This window comes from Rhinolophus ferrumequinum, chromosome 21 (genome assembly GCF_004115265.2).
Source record: "Rhinolophus ferrumequinum isolate MPI-CBG mRhiFer1 chromosome 21, mRhiFer1_v1.p, whole genome shotgun sequence".
Classification (NCBI taxonomy): Eukaryota; Metazoa; Chordata; class Mammalia; order Chiroptera; family Rhinolophidae; genus Rhinolophus; species Rhinolophus ferrumequinum.
In genome coordinates, this window is record NC_046304.1 from 33,312,168 (window position 1) to 33,324,575 (window position 12,408).

At 53.5% G+C, this 12,408-nt stretch overlaps 1 protein-coding gene across 4 annotated transcripts; it reads right to left on the bottom strand.

Annotated features, from left to right (window-relative positions):
* Positions 1 to 1,771: 1,771 nt before the first annotated feature.
* Positions 1,772 to 12,187, bottom strand: SGCA (sarcoglycan alpha). 4 transcript variants are annotated; one of them, XM_033091869.1, is made up of 11 exons: positions 12,029 to 12,187; positions 10,980 to 11,099; positions 10,722 to 10,876; positions 10,485 to 10,557; positions 9,973 to 10,171; positions 8,568 to 8,730; positions 7,855 to 7,878; positions 7,356 to 7,564; positions 7,102 to 7,128; positions 2,231 to 2,427; positions 1,772 to 1,905 (listed from the first exon to the last, which is right to left on the bottom strand). In XM_033091869.1, the coding sequence occupies exons 1-10, from the start codon at positions 12,063 to 12,065 to the stop codon at positions 2,247 to 2,249; spliced, it is 1,188 nt and encodes a 395-aa protein (XP_032947760.1). In that variant the 5' UTR covers positions 12,066 to 12,187; the 3' UTR covers positions 1,772 to 1,905; positions 2,231 to 2,246. The 4 variants fall into 4 exon arrangements, with proteins under 4 accessions (XP_032947760.1, XP_032947759.1, XP_032947762.1 ...); XM_033091868.1 differs by having other exon boundaries at positions 1,778 to 1,947; positions 12,029 to 12,186; XM_033091871.1 differs by lacking the exon at positions 12,029 to 12,187 and adding an exon at positions 11,587 to 11,719 and having other exon boundaries at positions 1,778 to 1,947.
* Positions 12,188 to 12,408: the final 221 nt, after the last annotated feature.

The window sequence follows — 12,408 nt, forward strand, 5'->3', positions numbered from 1 at the left end:
AGGAGGCAGTGTGGCTGGAGCAGGCGAGTGAGGGAGAGCAGGGTACTGAGGTCAGAGAGGTGGATGCGGTCAGTGCACCTGGTCAGAGTTGAGAGCAGGGGGGTGAGACCCCCTGATTTTCCCTCTTAAAGAATGGGCTCAGCTGTTATTGGAGAGGAGACTGGCAGGGCAGGGAAGAGGCAGGGAGGCATGGGGACACTGTTGCAGGGTCCAGCAGAAAGATTTTTTTTTTTTCCCTTCTTCAGCTTCTCCCCCTTTACCTGACTCCCCTCCCCCCAAAACCACTCCAGTTCAAGCCACTGTTTCTCAGTCTAGTTGTGTAGGACACAGCTCCCTGGCCTACGCTGGTATTATGAGCCTTGCGCTCTTCCCCGGGCTGAGGCAGTCGGTTGCCGGTCATTGGTTGGCCACTCACAGCAGCCCCTGGCAGCTCTCGCCGGCTGCCGGCCACTCACGCTGGCCACCAGCGCTCCTGGCAGCACACGGCAGCACACAGCAGCCCACGCCGACCCAGGAATGAGATCTTGGTGCAGGACTGGGAAGGTTAGAGTGGAGGCTGTGAGAAGGGGATGAATTCAAGACATATTGTGAAGGTGGGGATTCTGGGGAGTGAGAGAAAAGGGAAAGGGGTCTAAGGATAATTTGGGGCTTCGTGACCCCCTTGCCTATCCATTTCTGAACACAGGGACATAGTATTCAGAGACTCAGCCCTCCTCAGGGATCCTTGGCCTAGGAGCGACCACCATGAGACAGGGGGCTACCCCACTTGGTCCACCCAACCCATTATCCCCAAGCCTGGCCCCCGTCTCAGATGAGGGAGAACTCCCTGCACATGCTCCCATCTCCCAGCCCCCCAGGCCCAGGTGGAGAGTGGGGCGTTGGGGAAGGATGATTGAGAGTCAGCTCGAGCACGGTGGACGGTCCCAAGCATGGTTTGTAGAACTCAAAAAGGGATTTAGAGGCCCAGGGACATCTGGCTGATGGCCTGCTCTAGTTTGGGTTCTCTTGGAATTACCACCTGGAGCCAGGGCGTGGGGCCTGGGCCATAAGTCCTTGCTCTTTCACTCCCTCCTTTCTCTGTGTCCCTTCTCAGCTTGTCCTTCCAAGGGAGCAGTCAGACGTGAAACTGAGTGTGGCGCAGCCTGCTTTGGTTGTAGCCATATGAGAAAAACAAACTCAGGTCCCTTCCTGGCCAGCTGAGCTGTCCAGGGCTCACATGGGGACCAAGGCAAGCTGGTGACACTTCCATCCTGTCCCTGGAGGAGCCCACCAGGAAGGGGGCATTGAGACTGGGCAGTCAGGGTCCTGTAACCCAACCTCTCTCTCCCTGTCTAGATTGGATTCTCTCCCTACACAACTATCAAAGGAGCTCTCCTTCCAGGGGATCTGGGCAGGTAACCTGGATCTCCTGCTTCCAGAACCTCTCAACCCTCCAGAAGGCAGTGTGGAGGCAGGCATGCCAGGTTTGAATCCAAGCTCTGTCACTTGCTTGCTCTGTGACCTTGTCACTTATTCTCCCTAGGCCTCAGTATCCTTATAAAATGATCCAGTAATCCCCCGCTGTCAGGTTCATGTGAGGACTTAGATCAGGGCCACATACAGCAGGTGCCTCTTTCTTCCAGAGAATTTGAGAAAACGGCCAAACGCCGAGTCCAAAGGGCAGGATGGCAGTCGCAGGCTGCCCCTAAGGGCTCCTCAGGAGACAGAAGGGGCAACAGAGGCAATGAGTGCTGGGGGAGGTTGCTGAGACAAAGGCGCTGGTAGCAATCGATGAACAAACCGGCAGGTATTTATTCTGGGGGTCCTTACCCCAGATACCCTCACACTGCTCCCCTTCCATCTCGGCTTCTTCCAATCCTAGGGTCCATCAGGCCAGGAGCCAGAATCAGGAGGAAGGACGTGGTCCTGGTGATGGGGGCAGAGGGGAGGATGAGGCCAGGGCTGGAGCTGGAACAGCAGGGAAAAGAGAGAGTTGGGGGCTGTAGGTCCAGGCCCTGGTTCCTCTTCCTTCCCCACCCTGACCGGACGCCTGACCCTGAGTGCTTGGCATTGGGGGATATAGCCCTGGCTCAGCTGAGTACAGCCCCACCCCACACTGCTTCCTTAGTAGGGTGGGCCGGTCTGTGTGCCCTTCCCTTGACTTTCCCCAACCCCCACTACCTGCTCCAGCCTTGAGACAGAGGCCACCTTGTTCCCCAAAATGAGGCTGACACTGCCCAGCTGGACCCACCTGGGCACCTGGACCCTCAGTGCTGGTCCAGGATGAGGGGCACCTGGGCACTGTCCACTTGGGGAGGCAGCCGTTCGCCTGTGCGTACGTTGAACATGGGCAGGGTGGAGAGTGGCCTGGGCACTTCTCGGCTGGCTGCCATCTGTCGCAGCTCCTCTGTGTTCCCACGAATGGTGTCATGGTGGACCATCTGGATGCTGAGGGCACATGGCCGGCAGAGTCATCAGCTCTGGGAGTCAGCCCCCACTGCTTTGGGGTGCAGCCTGGCACTGCCTCCGAGCCACCCTACAGTCTTCCCCACCTGTTATGTGGGAGGAGACTCACACACCTGATGGGTGAAGGGAGGACAAACAGTGCCAGCTCAATGCCCAGTGACTGAGGCATGGGCTCTGGGTGCAAATCGCCTGGATTCAAAGCTGTGTGTCCTTTACAAGTTGCTTAACCACTCTATGCCTCAGTTTCCTGTAAAATGGGGCTAACAATCCTACCTCACAGGATTGTTGTGGGGATTAAGTGGGTGTTTAGAAAAGTGCCTGGTACATGGTAAGAGCTCTTGAGATACTAAGATACCCGTAGTGGATATGTATTTCCAGAGGCCAGCATTCACTGGGCTTTATTTTCTGTTTTTATATTCTGAAGATCCTCTAGGTCATTTCTAACACTCAGCTTCCTCTCCTAATGCTCTCTTCCACTACTGATCATCCAATTCTCTTCCCCTCCCCCAACCCTGTCTTAGTCTGGCAAACCTATACCCTCCACATTTTCCTTCCACCTTTTCCTACCTCCTAGCTCTTGCCCAAGCTGTTTGCCCATGTCCTGCCAGGTCTTGACCATCTCATCCTTTGGCTCTCAGACCTTTCCTTTGCACCTTTTGTACCTTGAGCCCTCCCACCCCACCCTCGTCAGCCCCTGGCATAGATTAACTCCAGACAATGAGTCTTGTTTCCCTGTCTTTGTTTCAGACCAAGGCTTCTTTTTTCAAAAAAAAACTTTTAACTTTTTAAATTTTTTTAAGTGTGTTTTTCCAGGACCCATCAGCTCCAAGTCAAGTAGTTGTTTCAATCTAGTTGTGGAGGGCACAGTTCACACTGGTCCATGCGGGGATCGAACTGGCAACCCTGGTGTTATCAGCATCCTGCTATAACCAACTGAGGTAACTGGCTGCCCCTAGAGACCAAGTCTTCTTGAGGCCTGCACCAGGCTCCACCCTCAACAGGCCTAAAATCCCAGCAGCTGAGCGAACTGACAGCCCACTCCTTGGGAAGTCCTTCCTGAACTCTGGCTCTAGTTTTTCCTCAGAAGGCTCAGACTCATTCTCATTTGGTATTTTCATGGGCTTGCTTTTTGCTGTCCAGAGGCAAGTTTTAGTTCATTCTGAGGAGTAGGGTAGTACAGTGGTTGCTTTGGGTTTGAATATGAGTTCCACTGCTTACGGGCTGTGTGACTTTGTGCAAGTTACTTAACCTCTCTGTTGTGCTGGTTCCTCAAGTACAATGCAGTTGTTGTATGAGTTAAATGAGTTAATAGAGGAAAAACACTTGGAATGTGTCTCCTGGTCAGCATGAAGCAAATAGTAGCTATTAGTATAGGGAGCCTTTAATTGCTATTCTTAGCACTGGTTTTATTTTTTATGGTAGGCCCACTTGGGCTCCAGTGGAAGCACGATTCCCAGCCCTTTTACATGAACCCACCCACATTTGTAGGGCCCAGCCTGGCAGCCTGGAGACATCTTTCCAGACCACCTGGTTGCCAGGTCTGACACAGCCCAGACTTTTCATTACAAATAAGAATTGGTTTTCTTAAAGGAGTGGGGCTTCAGGTAGGCTAGAAGCAACCCTACCTGCATCTAGGTTATGAGATCAACTGGGTGAGGACAAGTGATCGTCATCCATGTCCAAACCTCTAGGGGACACAGGCTCCAGGTAGAGCCTGAGAGATTAGAGTACAGGAAGCACTTCCCAGCTTCATGCTGAATGGGCCACACTCCTCCTGGGGGGTGTAGCACCCAGTCCTGTCTGGCAGGCAGGAGGAGGTAGAGTCACCCTCTAAGGCTAGGGGAGGGTCAAAATGAGCTTTTGAGCCTGGAATTTGGCAAGCAGGTTTTCCAAAAAGCAATTTTTCCATTCCCAGGAAAAGGGAGACCGAGGGCAAAGGAAGCAAGAAATGTGTGAATGCTGAAGGCTGGGTGCAGCCAGGCAGGTAATGCCCCTGTGCGTGAAGGGCCTTAGTTAATGGGCCCCCCCACCACCAGCCCCACATCTGGGTCTCATTACTCTGGCAACACACACAGGTGGAGAAATGTTCTGGGATGTTTTTCCAGAGCAGGAGCAGAAGCCAGAACCAAGGTGCCTTCCTTCACAGTCCTTCCACATCAGCACTTGGGCAAATGAAGGAATGGGCAGGCGCGCGCGCGCGCACACACACACACACACACACACACACACACACACACACACCGCCACCAGCACACAGCCCCTGGAGTCCTGCTCTGGCACACGGACCACAGGAAAGGGCTGCTGAGCCTGCGGGACTTTCCAGACAGTAAATTCTGACATTAAGTGAAAAGAGGGCAGCAGAATCACAAGTTGTAGATAATTTAAAAACTGGTAGGTCTTGAAGCAAAAAAAAAAAGGGAATTTGTAGAAATAACAACACAAAATCTAAACCAACGAGAGCTAATGTCACACATGGTAAAATTGGTTATTGATTCAAAATTGAGAGAGGAAGCAGATCCCTGACTCCATCAGAACTAGAAAACTGACCCAAGAAAGCTGGATGTGGTGGAAATAACAGAAAAGAATATCCACAATCTCAATGGCAGAAGATATAATTGATCAAATTTGGCAGAGGCCAAAAAAATGGAGGAAAAAATCTCCCTTGTAAAATTTACATAGAAAAATCACTGATCCTCTATGGGAAAAAATTCTATCAAAAAAAAAAAATGAAAACAGAAAAAAAAAAAAGCCTGTTCATTGCTTTGTATAGAAAGTTGATTGAGGAATTAAATGAACTTAGGTAGATCAAGGAATTATATTGTATTCACTCTGGAAATTTATTCCCCCTAAAAATTCATAAATATTGGCATAATTCTGATTCTAAAAATGTTTCTATTCCTCAACACGGTGGGTTGAGATGGTGAGGTGGACATTGTGGGTTTAAAACTGGGGTCTCAGAACAACCTGAAACGTGGCCCTCATGCATATACGAGAACGCATGTGCATGCACACACCTGTGGGACCACACATCTGGCCCACACGGCCACAGCTCTTCTTCCCAGCATACCTGACATGTCAGATGCCCACACTATCTGGCGTCTCCCCAGGAACAATGGGGCCACTGTGACTCTCACAGGATTCTGGTGGCCTCACAATGTCCCCCTGAGGTCAACACAGAGATAACCTGACCACCCTCTGCACCTGAGTCACAAGTCTGCGGAGGCCTGCTGTGGGTGATCATCCTTGCTCCTCCTCCTGGCCACCCAGGGGAAGGCTTGGGCCAGCGCCCTACGAGGAAGCCTCTGAGGAAAACCAGGATCTGAGACGCACCTCACCCACCTCACCCACCGAGGAGCAACCCAGTGGAGACTTCTAGCCGCCATCCTGGAGGTCCTTGCGTCCAGTTCCCTTCACCCTCCCCAGGGAGAGATGCAGGAAGACACTTCACTGCCACCCCCAACGGTGCCCTCAGCCTCAAACAGCGCCCTGGGTGCACGTCTGCAGGCCAGTGGGTTGGAAGTCCCTAGCAAGAGTGAGACTGGGTGCCATGCCTGCCCCAAAGGCCCCCGGAAGCCCAGCATATCCAAGGTGATCCTGGGGGTTATGGCAGACAAGGGGGTGAACAGCCGCGTGTCCCTGACCTTCCTGAGGAATGCGCTCACCACCGCAGGCTACAATATGACCCGCAACAAGAGGCGCTTCAAGCGAGTGGTCAAAGGGCTGGTGGACAAGGGCATACTCAAACGGGTGACCGGCAGGGGGACGTGGGGCTCCTTCTGCATGTGCAAGAAGCACGCCTCCAAGTTCAACGTCAAGCTCAAGACCAAGAGACGGCAGCAGAAGCAGCATCGGTCTAGACAGCACTGGTCTGGGCAGTGCTGGCCTAGGCAGCGCAGGTTGACACGGAGCCACAAACAGGGACACAAGTGGCTAATCAAGGAGGCTCACAGGGTGGCCAAATGCCACCGCAATTAATGAGGCAGGCTCGGCAAGCAGGCAGCGGGGCCAGGCCCACCACAGGCTCTGCGCAGTGGGAATTAAAGGAGCCTAACTTATTTAACGCCTGCCTCCTGGAATCGCTGGGGTTCAAGGGAGTGGGAAAGGAAAAGGGCTGGAGCACGGAGAAGCGGTAAAGCCAGGAGTGGGGGAAACCTAGGCAAAATAAGGGTGAGATGGATTTGGGAAGCGATGGCGGGACTTGAAAGCATCCACGTGCGTTAGCTAGTCCAACCACATCACGGGTGAACAAACCAAGGCCAGAAAAGGTCATAGTAACTGTGTGACAGAACCTGGCCTGGAACCCAAGTGCCTGACTCACAGCAAAGTGTGTGTGGGGGTGTGTGTATGCTGAAAGGCTCTTAAGTTGCTTCTCAAATTCTTTCCCCCACAGGGGCAGCAGACCTATGAAGCTTGGGTAGGTCCCCTCCCCGTCCCATCCCATATTAGGCTCTTCCATGGAGACCAAAAAATGAGAAGGCCAGGCCAGGCTAGGTCAGGCATCCAGCATCCAGCCATCCCAGGGCTGGAGTTTAGAGGCCAAGGATGGCCCCAAAATAATCATCCCAGAATAATCTGGTTTGTCTATGCTACTCATGGAGGGTCCAGCTTGACAGTGTACGGGGGCTCCCACCCAGCCCCCAGTTTTCCCCTACTCACTCAGAGGTGGCCAGGTCTCTCTTCAGTCTGTGGAAAAGCAATGGAAGGGATTAACTGTTATCCACAATCCTCTCCCGGTGCCAGGGAGGACCCAAGCCCTGAGCCACCGAGAAAGGGGCCCCTCACTCCTTTCCCAGCTGAGTGCCCCACTCCCTGAAGGGTCTGGGTCCCCACACAGCACAAGTGCCACAAAGAATCCCACAGATTGAACATCAGCCACACTGCCTTCCTGGCCCTCTGCCCCCCACACTCACCGTCCCTCCCGCCGGCAGCACATGACGTAGGCCAGGAGCAGGGTGAGCAGCAGGGCTACCAGGAGAGGCACCAGGAGGGTGACCAATGCGTCAGTCAGGAAGTCTCTGTCTGGGGCCTCGGTGGGTGGGCAGAAGAACGGGTCATGCTCCAGGATCCCATCACCTGGGGTGGGTACCTCATCTGCAGGCTCCGGCACTGACTTATCCACCTGCTCAGAGAGCCCAGGGCTGACCCACGAGCAACTGGCTGGACACAGAGACCCCAGGGAAACAGGGCAGGGGTTCTGGAGCGCCGCTACCTACTGCCCCATGCAACCACAGGGTTTCCTCCTGCCTGCCTCTCCCAGCTCGGGGGACCCAGCAGGACAAGCACTGGACTAGGAGCCAGGGAGAAATTCTCAGAGAGGCAGGACTGAACAATGGTTAGAGCACAGCTCTACGGTCTGACTGCCTGGGTTTGAATCCTGACTCAGACAAGTGCTTTGCTGGGATAACTTACCTCTAGGTGCCTCAGTTTCCTCACCTGTAAAGTCGGAATGTTAATAGTGGAACCTGTCTCCCGAGGTGGTCATAAGGATAAAATAGGTTGAATGTATAGTGCCGAGCATATAGCAACTGCTCACGAATGTTGATTACCAGTCCCTGTCTGTGCTGTTTGTGAATTCACAGGAACAGAGTACACTCGGGACCCTAGAAAGCTCGGCTCAATAACCAAAGAGCAGTGGTAAGCATCTCTGGTTTATAACACGGGAGTGACAGCTATCTGTTCCTTACTGTAGGCAGGTTAGCTAGGTGACACTTTAGAAGGAAGCCGACAGAGCTGTGACACAGAGGCCCTTGGTGGGGAAAAAGTTTTGGAACTGCTCTGCGGGAGTGATTTTTCTAGCTGTTAGGTTGGGTACCCCTGGGACTTCAGGAGCGAGTGCTTGTCTGGGTTATGGACTCTTTCGCCCTCTTGTGGGAGAAGGTGGAGGTGGAGAGAGAGAGAGAGAGAGAGAGAGAGAGAGAGAGAGAGAGAGAGAGAGAGAGAAGAGAGAAAGAGAAAGAAAGAGAGACAGGGAGAGAGGGAGGGAGGGAGGAAGACAGAGAGAGAATGCAGATAACCAGAGAAAGAACTAGAACTAGAGGGACTGGATTGAGACGGGAGAGGGAGGAGACTATGATAGGCCCGTGCCCCTCCTCCCCCACACCGGAGCCAGGGTCCCTCCTTACCAGGGACACATTACACCAGTCAACACGGAAGTGAGGTGCCAAGGTGTCATAGCAGGACAGAAGTGGAGGCTGGCCCTGGGCACAGCGAGCATGGCTGTCAGGTGACGCCACCATCTTCAGGCAGGTGGAGAAGGGGGAGGCAGAGCCCACCTTGATGTACACCCTGGGTCCAGATAGAAACCACCAGTAGCAAATTGGGAGGGTGTCATTGGGCACTGGAGATTTGAGGGTTACAAGGCTGCCCTGAGAGCTGGAGTTATGGTGAGAGCACACAGAGCAGTCTAGTCTTCTGGGGGGCCTTATGCCCCCAGGAATGTCCTTTGAAGGATGGACCTTTTATGTCCTCGTGAGGCACAGGAAGTATGGTGCTCAGGAAAAGGTTTTGGGTGCAGGAAGGGCAAGAAGGAGATGAAGGGGTGGCTGGAAGGAAGTGGACAGGAGAGTGAAGCTTGGAGGTGTAGATGGGTGTGGTGAGGCGTGTCCGCAAGTTTCCTAGTAAACATCTTTGCTGAAAGCATTTTCACTGCATAACTAATTGACCTGAAGGCAATTTAACTGGATGACAGTTTGGTTTACATCTGGGAGACTTAATGAATTTTGTTAGTTTGGTTTCTTTTCTCCATTGACAAAGTTCTCACAGAACTCCCATTTTTATGTTATATAACTCTTAAACCTCATAATGGTCCATACAGTGTCAGGCAGACGTGGTGGTCTGAAAATCGTGGATGATAACAACTACGTGGAGAACCGAATTGCAAAGGTACGTGTAAAGCCAGAGTGCTTACTCTACTAAAAAATGACCACATCTCAGTTTGCAAATCCTTCGGTGAGCAGTCATCCCTCCCACCCATCAAAACCAAAAGTTTACCAAGCTATGCAAATGTAAAAGAGGCAGAATATAACATTCACAAGTCTTCAAGAGCATTAATTATCAATTCTTTAGTTGGAAACTGATACTTCTCTTAAATGAAGGAGAAATTTTAGCAGATAAGGAAAATGTGTGGTGTCAAATAAGATGAAACAACAAATAAAAATTCCTTATATAATATTAAGAACAAAGACTTCAAAAACAATGTATTTTCATTTTTCACAATCAAGTCTTTTCTTGTTATTAATTTTTCATGTTTCATTATGTCCTTTTTAATGTCCCTCTTTTTTGTTCTTTTATCTTTTAAGGGAAAATTGCCTTATGGCCAATTAGTTATGTGGCGAAAATATTTGCAGCAAAAAATACTTGCAGCAGAGATGTTTTCTGCAAAACTACCTAGAACTGTGGGGAGGAGATGTAAAGGCAGGTAAAGCCCCACCTGGAAATTAAGGAGACCCGTGTTCTGTGCCCAGCACCCAGATAGAAGGCAGGGTGCCGCCTCCTCCTTCACGAAGCCCTCCTGGGTTGCACGCTTACCCTTCCTTGCGGCCCTCGATGGGAAGGGGAACACGGCCCCCACGGTCCAAGGCGGAGGTGATGTTAAGCAGCTGGAGCTCCCCCGGCTCCCAGAGGCCCCCCAAGGCTGTGAGGAAGCGACTGGCAAGTGTTGAGGGCAGCACCTCCTCCACATCATGGCTGCGCACCAGGAATTCAGCCTGGTATGGTATCAGGGGGCCTAGAAGGACCAGGTTGGTACCTCAGGCCGCACCTAGCCCTGCACGGATCCTTCCCAAGCTTCCGCTGATCCAAGCTCCTCCCAAATCCTCTCAGACACCTTCCTTCCTCCCTAATACCCCATACATCACAGGCCCCAAATGCCCTTCCGCAACACTCATAGACTATCAGCAGAGCAGCCAAGAATACAACTCCAGAGGCTTTCGAGGATGCTCTGCACCCCACTACTTTCCAAGCCTTCCCTTCCACACACACCCTTCCGGGGGAGATCCCCCAAGACTGGTAGGGTGGGGGTGGGTCGGGATAGGTGATACCTTCTGGGTCCCCAATCAACAGCACCAGCCTCTGCCGGGTGGTGTCGAAGTTGTCCCGGTTGTAGGCTATGACCTGGAGGGGATGGGGAATTGGACCAGGAGGTGGGATTAGGGGAGAAAAGTGGTCCAGCTGGGGCCTGGCAGAAGGGGACTGAGATACTACCAAATTAGAGGCATGTAAACGAATGTGAATGAACACCCACAGATGACACCGCCCACTGGGGTCCCTGCTGGTACCTCTATGACCTGCCGTCCACGATCTCCCGGGGTGGGGGTGCCATAAAGGAAGCCAGGATGGTGGGGGCTTCGCTGGGTGTAGCGGAGCCACCGAGGCAGGTCTGGGTGTCCCTGGAGGTGAGCTTGGTAGGTGACAGGGACGGTGGGTGGGACAGCTGGTGGAAGGGAGGAAAAGGGATTGAAGACACAATAGGAGCTTTTACCAGCCCTGGGCCGGGCACCCCCAGCCCATCCCAGGGTCCATCAGGCCCCTCTCACCGACATGCTCAGGAAGGCGCAGGAAGGTTTCGTGGTCCAAGGTGTGCACAAATATGCGGCCCACAAGTGGGTGCAGGGTGGTCTGCTGGGCCTTGGTGACCCCCAGCTCTGTCAGGAGACCTAAGAGGACCCCACAGCCCCCAAACACAGACTAGCCTCAGTCCTGGGCACGGGATACACTCCCTTTCCCCACCACGTCCTTCGTGCCCTTGAGAGGCCAAGAGAATAGTGTGAGAGGAGGGGTTCCTTTGCTCGCTCTCAGGAATAAACAGGGTGGGGCCCTGGTGGTGCCACACACTGTAATCAGTGATGAGACCCAGAGCTCAGTTTGGTTTGGATACACAGGAGCTCCCCACTCCTCATTTTAGGCCCCAGTTGGGGGTCACAGTGAGCAGGAACTGATGTTTGACTGGGAGGGGTATGGTGGTGGTGGTGGTGGTGGTGGTGGTGGTGGTGGTGTGTGTGTGTGTGTGTGTGAGAGAGAGAGAGAGAGAGAGAGAGAAGAGCACTTGGAAAAGAACTCCCATGCTGAGTGTCTGGAAGCCTGGAAGGGTGAGGGAGAGGGAAGGAACCTTTGGAGGAGGGTAGCCGTTCTGGGACCACTCACCCATCTCGCCTAATATACAGAGGGATCAGGGCCCGCGCCAGAGGCCAACAGGAGCTGAGCAAAAGGGATCCTGAGGCCCAGGGAGAGGGCCTGCCCCAGCCGGCCCTGCACCCTTCCAGGGCCAAATTTAGCCTGGGCCTAGAAAGAAGCCGGCCCAGTCAGCCCATTAAAGGCCCATGATGCTCCGGGCCTGTGCTGTCAGGCCCACTCTGGACTAGAACACCTCATCCTTCAGGGCCCCCAGCCCCACAACCCAGGGCCCAGCTCCTAGCCCCAGTTCTCTGCACCTCCCCACCAGCTGCAGCATTAACACCCCAAAGTTCTTCTGACCCCTGCCTCACCCCAGACCTGTCCCCTGAGGAACTTCCTTTACTTCCATGTCATCACGGCTAAATCCCACCCCCTCATCCTGGGCCTCTCCCTGAAGAAAGCCCCAACTTGCCCGAAAGGAGAGGAATCCAGATCAGTGCTGCTGCCATGGCTGCCTCAGCCTGGCTGGCCCTGTGAATGACAGAGACAGAAGCAGGGGGGAGGGTGGGGAGAGGAATGGGGAGGTGCCCCAGAGCTGCCCAGCTTCAGCCAGTGGGGCCTTCCCTCCCCGCCACCCCCACTCAGAGCAGACACTGAATCTAGGGTGGACACCCTCCTCACATGACAAGGGCCTTCCAATCCTGGCGGCCAGAGTGTGTTTTCTAAACCACCAGCCTGACAACCTCCGGGCCCCCTTAAAACCCGAATGGCTCCCATTGCCCTGAGTCCCCTAGCTGCTGGTGGCTTTCAGGCACTTCTTATACATGGCCGTCCTGCCTAGAATCCCCTCCT